This window comes from Falco peregrinus, chromosome 7 (genome assembly GCF_023634155.1).
Source record: "Falco peregrinus isolate bFalPer1 chromosome 7, bFalPer1.pri, whole genome shotgun sequence".
NCBI lineage: Eukaryota > Metazoa > Chordata > Aves > Falconiformes > Falconidae > Falco > Falco peregrinus.
This window is the reverse complement of record NC_073727.1, coordinates 48,729,057-48,741,301: the sequence shown is the minus strand read 5'-3', so window position 1 is coordinate 48,741,301 and position 12,245 is coordinate 48,729,057. Positions and strand designations below refer to the sequence as shown.

General features: G+C 37.6%; 1 protein-coding gene across 2 annotated transcripts in view; it reads left to right on the top strand.

The window, feature by feature from the left end:
- UTRN (utrophin) overlaps positions 1-11,134 on the top strand; it is a 351,512-nt gene extending 340,378 nt beyond the window's left edge. For both annotated transcript variants that reach the window (XM_013304556.3, XM_027796967.2), the window contains 4 exons: positions 2,424-2,532; positions 4,464-4,550; positions 7,312-7,334; positions 8,960-11,134. In XM_013304556.3, coding sequence (XP_013160010.2) covers positions 2,424-2,532; positions 4,464-4,550; positions 7,312-7,334; positions 8,960-8,968 — 228 coding nt within the window. In that variant the 3' untranslated portion in view covers positions 8,969-11,134. The remainder of the gene's footprint in view (positions 1-2,423; positions 2,533-4,463; positions 4,551-7,311; positions 7,335-8,959) is intronic.
- The last annotated feature ends 1,111 nt before the right edge of the window (positions 11,135-12,245 follow it).

Here is a 12,245-nt window from a genome sequence, read left to right as displayed (position 1 = left end):
TTGCTCATCTCTTTACCACTATAGCTCTAACTTCTTGAACATAGGTTCCTGGATTTATAGAATTACCTGGGGTTAGTTACCCCAGGCTTGGCCTATTTAAAATCACCACACTCATTTTACCTAGACTCTGTAGTAGGGTTGAAGCCTGATACTGAATAGCAAATTACTTAACTGCTTGATAGGCATTCATTGTTCATAGGAGTGTCTTGATGGTAAAATCCTTGGCCAGCTTGAAAACATTTCAGTTTGTCTTCTATATGCAGAGCAATATTTCTTGATTTATTCTTTTAGTCAAAGCTGGAAGTTGGTATCGTCATGCTGAGAGAGAGATGGGATTTGGAGGAGAAAAAAGATTTACTGAGTGCTCAAGGGAACATTTCCTTCTATTTCTCATCACTGTGTATGGAAGAAAAAGTATCTTTCATTGTTCAAAAATCTTCGGTTTTGTTGAAGATTTTTTTGTAATCTGGAAGTTGTCACAAAAATTGAAGGTTGCACTTCAGGCTGTGAGCTACAAAGGAGCAAACTTGTGCACAAATGAACTCCTATTCTATCTGTTACCTCTTTGCATCGAGTCTTGTAGCTGTTCTAGGTACTTGTTCAGTCCCAGTTTTGAAAAGATCTTATAAATAATGATAGTTTCTTAATAATTCTGTATCTACTTTTGACAGATTTATTTAAATAAGCCACTCTTTAAGCTGTTTGGAAGTAATTTGATGATTTGCAATCAAAAAAATAAATGATAGGGGCAACCATTTCAGCTAAGACTCTGTAACAGCCTCAGATGTAAATACTGTTCAAGTGCTTCTGTTTTTTCAGAACAATCATTTCTGGAGCTCAAATACTGTATTACCACTCTCTTCCTCAAAGGATTTCTTACAAGAAAGAAGGAAAAGAGGAAAAACCAAAAATGCCTGAGCAAGATCCCTTCCAATATCTCTGAGTTGTTATAGTGAAGAAGTCTTATGGTCTTTTCTTATTCTGTGTCCATATGTGTATACTTATACCTAATCTCAAGTACGTACATGTATACAACTAAATGTAATATGGAACTTCGTGTTTAATTCTTAAGGTGAATTTAAGAGTCCAGAAAGGCTTGCCTACAACACAGTTTTCAAAGTGTATGGTTTCCTTCGCTTAATTTTCTGGAGATTACATAGTACATAGTTTCCTGACAATTTGGTGCCCTCCACACCATTGAGAAGCAGCGCCAGCGGGAGCGATGGCTAGATACCACTTTTTAAGGTTTAACAAAGTTCTTTTCAATCTTGAGTCTTCACTCAGCTGGATTGTGAAGGAGTTTTGCAAAACTGTTCATGATTGAACAGTTGTTCTAAGCATGATCAGTCACCCCGGGAAAGCTTCTTAGGGGACCTTAGCTGAATGTCTTCTGTGTATATGTACGTATACATCCATACATATATGTACAACCCCAATAATACCATTGTGTAGTCTTTCTGCATAGCTGAACTGAAAGCCTCAGCAGACTGTTAGGGTTGTACATAACACTGTGTTTGTATGGTGTGTGCTCGCAACAGAAGGTTGTTTTTATCAAGATCATTGTTGTGGTTTAACCCCAGCCGGCAACCGAGCACCACGCAGCCTCTGGCTCACTCCCCTCCACCCAAAAGGGTGGGGAGGAGAATGGGAAAGGAATGTAAAACTCAAGGGTTAAGATAAGAACAATTTAATAATTTAAACAGATAAAAAGGTAAGAACAATAACAGCAACAACAACAATAATAGTAACAATAGTAATAACAATAACAGTTATAATGGAAAGATGGGGAAAAGGATAAAATCCAGAGGAAAAGGGAGAAAGGAAACCAAGTGATGCACAGTACAACTGCTCACACCTGCTGACCGATGCCCAGCCAGTCCCTGAGCAACGATCCCCCCCCCGCCCCAGCTCACCCCCCGAGTTTGTATACCAGGCATGATGTCCCACGGTATGGAATACCTCTTTGGCTAGTTCAGGCCAGCTGTCCTGGCTGTGTCCCTTCCCAGTCTCTTGTGCCCCTCCAGCCCTCTCGCGGGCAGGGCCCAGGAAACCAAAAAGTCCTTGATTTAGTATAAACAACTAAAAACATCAGTGTGTTATCAACAGTGTTCTCATATCAGAGCCAAAACACAGCGCTGTACTAGCTACTGAGAAGAAAGTTAACTCCATCCCAGCCAAAACCATGACAACCATCAACTGGTGTCTCATTAGAATAACACTTAAGTCTGAATTTTCTTTTACAAATTGTTGGTTTGGGTTTTTTTCCCCCAACAGTTTTATAGCCCTAAGACAACTTTAGTTAGTTTGGAGAACAAACAAGAGCACATAGAAAAGGAAAGGAGCAGGATGATTGCATGCAAGCCTGCGCTTAGATTCTGTAGATACAATTTATCTAAATTTGGGTATTATTCTCATTAATGTAGCCCGAGTCAGACTCCCGGGTTAACGGCGCCTCCCCCTGTGCTTCACCCCAGCACTCTGTCCTTGGCTACCCGCTGGAGCAAGAGACAAGCTCACAGTTTCATCAGACAGGTAAGTGTTTTGATCAGATAACATGCTGTGTGGGTCTGTGGGTGACTACTGAATAGGTTTGTTGGCATCTTTCTGGAAAGATTTATCAATAAAAAGGAACTGATCTTTGTGATGCTGCTGGGAACAAGACTTCACTGCAGCTGGAGCTGTTGCTTCCCCACACTTGCAAACAGCTGTGGTATCACAAGAATCCACATAACTGAATAGTGGATTTCTGTCAATAGACTTCTTGGTCCTATCTGTTTTGAGCAAGTGAATTTACTGGGCAAATCCATCGTCACTGAAGAGGGAACCAGATTTCATTGAACTGAAATGTTCAACAGCTCTTTCTCCTACATGTGTACACCCAGGTAATCTGTCAGATACAGGAACAAATGTACAAAACATGTAATAGAGGCTTCCGATATCTTTTTTTTCCAATATCTGCTTTAAAAAAATCTGCTGTATCCTTTGCTTAGCGTGATATTTTGATGATCCCACCCCTCAAAGACTTCCCATCTTTAGGAATTCTTGATGTATTTAAGTGTACAGCCTTTGCACATAAGGACATTTCTCGCTTGAAAGACTATTCTAAATTCTCCAATATCAGAACTCATTAATTCCACTGGGAGTTAGCAGAAATAACTACAGACCATTGAATGCTCTAAATTAGGGGGGGAAATGAAAGATTTTTCTTAAATTATCTTATGTGAAATTTCCTCCCTGTTTTTGTTTTCAAGCCTTTGTGTTATAGATTGCAAGTGATTTTATTTCTGTGGAAAATAGGAAGAACATTCATGGAGTCCTTTAGGTTGAAAAAGACCTTAGGATCATTGAGTCCACCACTAAACCACGTCCCTAAGCACCACATCTACACATCTTTTAAATACGTCCTGGGATGTTGACTCGACTGTCCAATGCTTGACCAGCATTTCATTGAATAAATTTTTCCCAATATCCAATTTAAACCTCCCCTGGCACAAGTTGAGGCCATGTCCTCTTGTCCTGTCTCTTGTTACTTGGGAGAAGACATCAACACCCACCTCACTGCAGCCTCCTTTCAGGTAGCTGTAGAGAGCGACAAGGTCCACCTGAGCCTCCTTTTCTCCAGGATAAACACCCCAGTTCCCTCAGCTGATCCTCATAAGACTTGTATTCCAGGCTCTTTGCCAGCATTTCTTGCATACTGAAAAGTTTTCATTCAGCACTGGCATGTGTTCTTACTTTAATTTATCTGGAAAAATGTGGAACTTCTTCCAGTCTCATTTAATGCAATGGTAGATTTATGAGAGATGCTGTCTAATAACAATGCCAAGAACAGAGCCAGCTGTATTCCCTAACCATTCCCTTGGCTAATTTTAAGCAGCATTTAAATAAAAAATGGCAAGAAAGATTTTAACACTAGTGAAATTGCTGGTGCATATTGAATAAAGCCCATCTAAAAGATAAATCTTCTCCCCCCCCCCCCGCCCCCCCCCCCCCAAAAAAAAAAGAATAGTGTAAAAAGAATAGTGTATTTGGTCTGAAAGTTACATGACTAATCATCTGAAAATGGAACAGAATTTTAATTGAGTAGCTACTGAGTATAACTCCCTCATCTTGTAAGCCTTTTATTTATTTTAACTGTAAATTCTTATATACTGTTCCTTCTTGGCAATTTATTGCAGTTAAATCTTGGGTGCAATGGTTAAGCTTTAATAAAAGAGAAATGAGTTCTTCTGCAAATCAATAATATAACTTTCAGCTCCTTTCCCAAGGCTGGCAATTACCAATGACAGTTCCTGCACATTAAGTTAAAAAGGTTTCAGATAGTGGTTTTCCATGAAATATAAAGGAGCATTTAACTAGAATGTTGGGTGAGAATGCCTTTCAGAGTGTTGTCGTCTTTTTTTTTTTTTTTTGTCTGCTCTCATTACTAAATTCATTGCTCTTTTTTGTTGTCATATCTGCAGATGACTTGTTAGTTCCACCTCATGATACCAACACAGATCTAACAGATGTTATGGAGCAAATCAACAGCACATTTCCAGCTTGCTGCTGTAAGTGTAACAAAATAAGTCTCTGAGAATAGTATTGCATTTGAGGCAGTCTTTTGAAGAAAAAGAAAATAATTCTTGTGGTATTGACTAGGGAAAAAATCTTCACTGTGATGAGATTTCTTGTCAAGATACACGAGCCCCATAATTGTATTCTTTAAAGTTCCTCAATAGACACTATTTGTGAAGGTAAACAAACAAATGTTCTCATGTTTTAAGTGGAAGTGATTCACTGTAAAAAAAGCCTATAGCTCCGTATGGAATTTTCAGCTGTGCCCCCATTAGGGAAAAGAGACGAAGAATGCCATTAGCTGCTGGTACAAACCTTATGTAAACCTAAGTGAATGTAGATTCAGAAGTTTTGAATACTGTTTGACTAGTAAAACTTGGGAAAAAAGGCCTTAGGCAACAGGAGGGGGACCGTAGCCTAGTCCTGACTGCCTGAACGAATTATTAAACTAGTTATTAAACTAACTGACCAGAGGAAATAACTGTTAACGCAGCACATAACACCTTTCAATGAAAGGTGTTATTTTATTCTGTGTCTATTAAAGAGAATTCAAAAGGAAAAGAAATTGGTTTCCTGTGCATGGCTTGTATCAACCGACCTACATTTCCACTCATCCCGCTCCTTCCAGAGCGTTACCGCACTCGCAGAAGTGGGGAGCCATCTTTCTGGTTCCAGCAGTATTTTGTACAGATTGCGTTATTCACGTGTATTGTTTTTTTCAAATATATGCATACATATATATCTTCACTTGCAGCCCTTTTGGCTCAGAAAAAGAGTAGGGAAAACTTCAATACATTCTTAAACTTTCAACAGTTCTTTCAAATGAAATGTAATAATGATGGTCAGGTTTAAAAGGCACAAGTGAGAGGGAGGGTCTTTATGCCCAGGCTTTTTAGAAGCACTGGGAGTGAACCCAGTTCTATTTTGGAAACTTGGTGAACCCTATTAAAATACCCCTTTTATCTCCTGTATGTACATTGCTTGGCTGTGAAGAACTGCATCACTGAAGATGCACTTTGCATGTTTTGAGAAAGCAAATTAGGATGTAGCAAAAAAGGTCATTTCAGCTGTCCTTTGAGATTTTTCATTGAGTTCAATAGTTCAGAGCCTATCTTTTTGCAGATTAAGGATTTGATTCTAAGGAGCATCTCTTCTTGAAGTCAACAGCTAGTGGGACTACTCAACACAACTCAAGGGCACGTGTGTGTATACGAATCAGTAGTAAATGCAATTCCAGTATCAATTCCTGTTTTTGCAAATTATTGTCTTGCATACTACCTGGTCATTTGGCCCAGATGAATCTAAAGCAAATTGCCCTGTGTCGGGGCCAGCTTGACAATGATGGCTATTCTCTGCAATCAGGAAACATGGAGAAAAACTATACAGTAAACTAACATCCATGAAACTATACCCTGAATGAGACAGGAGGGGACTGCAAGTCAAAACCATGGCCCCACATACTTTCATATTGGGAGATGTATTTGAGCATTTAAGGTTAAAAGAAGTCAGTTCCAAATTTCATGTGATTTTTCCCTTTGTCATGGTCATGCTGCTGTAGAAATCAAATCAAACCATCATGCCCCACTTAGTAGGTACTAATTACATTTGCTTTTCTTCAGTCATTCTATAACATCACTTAATTGGGAGATTTACTAGGCGTACATGTAACTATGTAAGATTCATACACTGTTTTAGAAGCCTGGAATGAGGATTTTAGTCTGTCCTTCCCAACAGAGTGCATTAAACTCCATGAGTTTTGCTAAGGAAGGTCCATCATCTTTTCCTGTGGCTGTTTTGAGAAGGATCTGTCTTTCTGGACAGATAACTGTCTATCCTGTTCTGTAAAACTTCCAAAGACGCAGACTCCACAGACTCCCTAGGCAATCTGTTTCAAGAGCACCATTATATTCCTAACCTTAAAAACTAATATCATTACCCTTTTTTAATTGTATCCAAGCTAAATTTTATTGGAACAGCCTTCATGTTCAACATATCATGTCCATTTATTTAAAAAAAAAAAAAAGGGAAAAAGCTATTTTTCTTACCACCTCATCCCTACTAGTCTCTCCTACTCTGACTGCAGCTTTCATTAAGGAATTACTAGCATCTGAGCCTTACATGGATTATTTTTATTCTATCTTGACTGTATAATAGAGCCAATCTTCATATTTGCTATATTTGGTTTTATGGGTTTCAGGTTATAATTAATCTTGAAATCGGTATTTCTACTTACTCCAAATATCCCTGATAAATCAATTATTCCTATAGTAAGGCGCTGCTCTTAATGGTGGAGTTTGGGGTGGGTTTTTTTTTTGCTCCCCAGATCCTTTGATTATGCTTATAATGCCTCTTTTCCTTCCTTATTTATAAGATCGGTCATCAGAACTAGGTAGGTGTGCAACACAGTGCAGCAGTCTTGTCTGTGCAAGAGTGAGTTCCAGAACAAAGCATTTTGAACAGACGATATTATAATACACTACTTTATATATAGGTCTATATGGTCGCAAGTAATGAAAAAGAACAGTTCATAACATCTATATATTCATAATGCTATACATTTCTTAAGAGAAAGGTAAACTTGTGAAGTTACGCGTAGACCATTACAACACACTTCCAGTTGAATGCATATGTTTTTTTAAATAATATTTTTGTTCTTCTGTAGTACGTATTTTCCTAATACTGGCTTTGTTTTTAAACTGCCAAGATGCAGAATCATGTACATTTCTAAAGTTCTTTTGTTTTTTCTATTTGCAGCAAGTTTCACTGGCAGACCACAGGTATGAGACATGTTTACATACTTGCATAGTCATTGGAAGCAAAATAAGTTGATAAGTTCTATTAAAGCAAAGTGGCTGGATATTTTTCTGTATTTTTCCCTAGAAGTCTATTTGGAAGCTAGACCAACATAACAGGAAGACTAGATTCTGGAATATCCCAGTTAATAGAAAATTCCCGCTAGTTCAGCCATTGCCAAAGGTACTATGGTGTGCAGTTCTGGGATGTTGACCAGATGGAATCACCTTGCGTCTATGAGGGCCAGTTAGTTTCAAGCCAGCATCAGCTTGCAAGATCAAAGCTGGTTCTTACAAAGGCTTCCATGTAACCTTGTGCCCTGATGCCCGTAGCTCCATTTTGGGCGCTATGGGCACCAGGGCACAACGATCAAGAGCCACACAGCATCTTAAAATGCTGGATTAAGCTATCTTCTCCCAGTAGGCAACCACTTTACAAACTCAAAACAGAAATTTGGCTACTCTCAAAGTTCATAAAAATGTTGAAAAAAATGTGTTATTTAGATACTTGGTTTGAAAATCTAACTGGTATGAGGGGTCAGTTATTTTTTTGTTGAAAGTAACAGAAAGAAGAAAAACACTTGCTGTAGGATTAGGTTGATATTGGAGCCCATGTGTGCCAAATAAGGAATGACATAATCTTGTGTCACTGCAGAGTTCTTTGAAGGTTTCATTGTTAAATAAGTTTTAAAGACTACCACAAATTGCTGTGTGAGACTTCAGAAGAATTAAGTGGTAGGGAAAGAGTCTATTTATACCCCCAAATTGCTTCATCCTACCCATTAATCAACAGTTTGCAAGGTCAGATTTCCCCAGAATGAATATCTAAAAATTCAGAAATATTACTGTGGAAACACTTTCTTGGACTGTTGGATTGTCTTCCCAAACAGGAATTTCTGACGAGAATGGGATGAATCACGCCCTGCATTTCATTCAGTCAACTTGGACTGTGTTTCAGTCTCCTAAGTTAAATTAGTGAATTAAACTAGGATTTTTCAGAAATCCTTCCTCTAAGCAGGCATGGAGATAGCTTTCAGTGTTATCAGTGAAAAACACAAATCTTCCTGAAAAAGCATTTGATTTATTGATTTATTTATTTAAATTCAGGATGATTTCCAAATGGTGTCACTGCAAACTTACCCTTCCAGAACCATTAGAGAAGGCACATTTGTCTGTTCAGGAACAGAATCCTGAAACGGGAGCCTGGAAACAAGCTTCACATGTTAAGGGGCTGAGTCCAAATCCAGACTGTATACTCTCTGTTTTTACCACTTAGGCTTCAGATAAGACAGTAGTTTGCCTAAACAATTTTTTTTCCATGGGTTCAGAACACGGAGAAGTCTTTAAGTCATATTTACTGCTCTGTAGACTAACATCCTCTGGACCTTACTCAACACGAATTTTAAACACTGCAGTATAGTAAAATTAGTTTTCTTTTAACAACATCCCTCAGTGACTTGCTGAGTCTTGGACCAATACAGCTCAATTTTTAAAATACAGGAGTTTTGTAAAAGGACACCGAAGTCCTTAGCTGAACCAAGCCCACAGTAGTTAGAGCATTCTAACGTGTGTGAACACGGTACTGACATGGTTATTTCTTATCATGACAGGCAATGTAGAGAGTTCATTGGGACATTGACCAGTGCTTCCTGATGTGCAGTACAACCCTTTTCTACAAACCACCAATCGTGAGTTCCACTTCATCAGAAGACTGCATGGGACCCTGGGACATGCTGTTCGCTCTGACTGCATGTTCTACTTGAAACAGTAAAACACTGAATACCCAAAGACGAGGATGTTGTTTTTATAGTATTGCTTTTTTTTTTTTTCTCTTCTTCTTCTTCCCTTTCTATGCAACTGTAAATTAATGAGCAGTGGAGTATTTGTCACTGATTTGTATAAATATACAGCCGGGGGAAAAGGGGCAGGGGCTTTATATACGTTCTTTTTGATAATCGTAAAGAGGACTGCATAAGGAGTTTGGAGCAAAATGTTACATTTATACATTCCTTTCAGCTCATTACTTTTACATTGTAAAATACCCTTAGTTATATTCTCATACATTTAATATTCTGTACTGATTATTTATATGCTAACCATCCGACCACACAAATTTCAGAATACCCTTGAATTATTTTCAGGATTGGCATATGAAGTTCCCATAATCTGTATTATTGTTACTGGTTAACAAAAATCGCCACTGGGTGCAAGCTACAGTATTTTAAGTCTATTAGACAAAGTAAACTCTTTTTTTTAGTCATAATCATCCTCATGCACCAAAATAGTATTCTTAGTTTTCTTTTAGTTATTTCCAGCCAACACACTCCGTTTGGAGGGTTCTTTCTTTTTTTAAGCCTTACTTTACTTTTGAATCAGGAGATAGCTAAGAAGAGGACTTAGATGATAGCTTAAATTGTTTTTAGTAAGGTCTATGTTAGTGTAATTTCTCCAACTTTGTTCAGAGACAAAGCTTTGCTGTTCCCTGCTGTGCCAAACTTGCTTCAAGTTTTGGAATTTACAGTCTGTGAAGTAAAGCTCATTTCAGTGAGATCCCCTTCTCTTGTCTGCCTCTTGGAAATGAAGAGACAATTAGAAAGCCCTTTCCAATACTATTAGTGACAGAACATTCTCTTCAAAACTGCAATGCACTTCGAAATCCTTTGGCATTGTAGTCTTGCAACTCATCTTTATCTTTGAAATCATTTATTCATGTACTTTAAGTAGGGATGATTACGGGAAAGTTATGTCACTGATCAGCTGAGCTCTAGTTTTAAAATGATCATAAGATATTTTAATGTATTCACAGAGTTTACAATGCTGCATGGACAATTGCTTTAATTTCAGGACATACCTTTAATTGGTAAAACTGCATGCAATATATTTCATGTATAGTAGAGAGAAACAAAACTGTGTTGTTCTTAATTATTACTGAAGAGAAGAAAAATAATAATCTCAAGATGGTATTGGAAGAGTTGCAAATTCTCTACTGCTACCGAAAAATGCTAGAGCACGTTTAAGACAGCAGGTCAGAAATTTCTAGTGTTTTTGTGAAGTGGTGCCAGCTACACTGTCCTGCACCCACAGTATTCACTCCTGTACTGTTGCTGCTCAAAGAGTCATTTGGGCACAGCGCTGACCACGTTCTAATGTTGGCTCTGGTGCCAGTTCTTTCTGAACCCTTTGGCAAGTTATTTAACCACTCTGCCTCTGTTTTCCCACCTGTAAAATGGGGATGATAGTACTTACCTCTCAAAGTTGTTGTAGGGCTTGCTTAGTTAGTGTATGAAAAGCTCTATATAGATGCTAAACATTACTTCTGAGTGGAGCAAAATTGTCAAGGTGGAAAGAGAAGATGCTGGCCTCTATAAATGCTTCATTTATTAAAAATAAGTAGTGTAGTTATTTTGAGGAATAAAACACCCACATTTTACAGAAGAGGGAAGCCGTGACCACCTTTCTACCTCAGACCTATCTTCATGAGTAGTATTGGAAATAGCTTTATATTCAGTTCTCTGCAAAGTATATGGCTTTTATCAAACTACATCATTCTCTAGACAAAGAATCCTTAAAAATACCCCCCTACATAAGTAAAAAAATAAGTCTCAGTAGTGAATTCGGTGGCTTTTATTTTTGTTCTGAATATGAGGTTATGTATAAAGTTGTTTTTCTGCCTGTGTTTGTATGCATCCTTTGTCCTCTGCTGCCAAGTAAATGCTGCTTCAAACACTACATTGTAACATTCTTCCTCTGAGACAATAATAAATAAAAGGAATATATTGCAGTAACATGAGAAGAAGCATGGAGTTCTTTCAAGTTTTGTGGTCTTCAAGGATGGCATTTTTCCTTGCTAAGTGCTGAAAATTTCATTCTGGAGAAGATTAGTTTTAACATAGGAGTGCTGTGATAGTCCACGTCTATATGCTAGCATTTTCGGAGTGTGGTTTGCATTTATGTAAATGAGATTAAGCAGTGTTTTCTCCCCATAAATCTGTGCATATTTTCTCCGCTGTTCATCTTGATGCTCTCAAAGGTCTTTTCCAACCTAAATCGTTCTGTGATCTTTAGTGATTTAGTCTGGAATACTTCTCAGTTTTATGACATAATAGGTTTGATCACTGAGAAGCGGACTGCTTTTATTTAAGAAATGTTATAAACACATATTACAAAACAGCAATAAAATAATACAGGAAGCCTTGTCAAATACTAGAACTGTAAATTAGTCTTCAAGTTCTGATGGCATTCAGTCAATGTACTCAGCTGAAGCACAGTATTAGGTAATAACATACTTTCTAGCCCTACCATGCATGGGTTTTAGGCATTTGTATTAAGCTAATGCAAGTTGTATTAATCAATTGTGTTAGAAGTACTGTGCTTAAAGGAGGGAAAAAAATCCACAACCCTAACAATTCCATTTCCTTATAGTAACAGTTAGTGCTGTTTTCATGTTTAGTATTTATATTTTTTTTTATTCAAACTCTTAACAAATGGAAAACATAAGTATCAAAGTAATGTCGTTTTCCCTCAGCTTGTGAAAGAACACTTAACGAAGAAGTTGTAGGGAGGAACTGGTTTTTCACATGGCGTTTAAGCGATTCAGCAGTTAACAAGGAATTATAGAAACAGCATTATATTGAGTGAAAAAAGCTTAATTTAGCCAGATTAAAAATGTATTACTGTAATGGGCAAACTTTAGATTTATGCAAAAGAACAAAGTATTCTTTTAAACATTTAAAGTCCAAATTGCCCTTTGGAGAGATTTTGCTCATTACATGCTGTATTTTTTGTTCTCTACTTTAGTATAGAGTTGCCCTAAGAAAAACCTTCATAAAAGTAAATGTTTGCACCACTGAAAAACTGAGTAATGGATCCTGTTTACTGTCACATAGAAATTAAGAT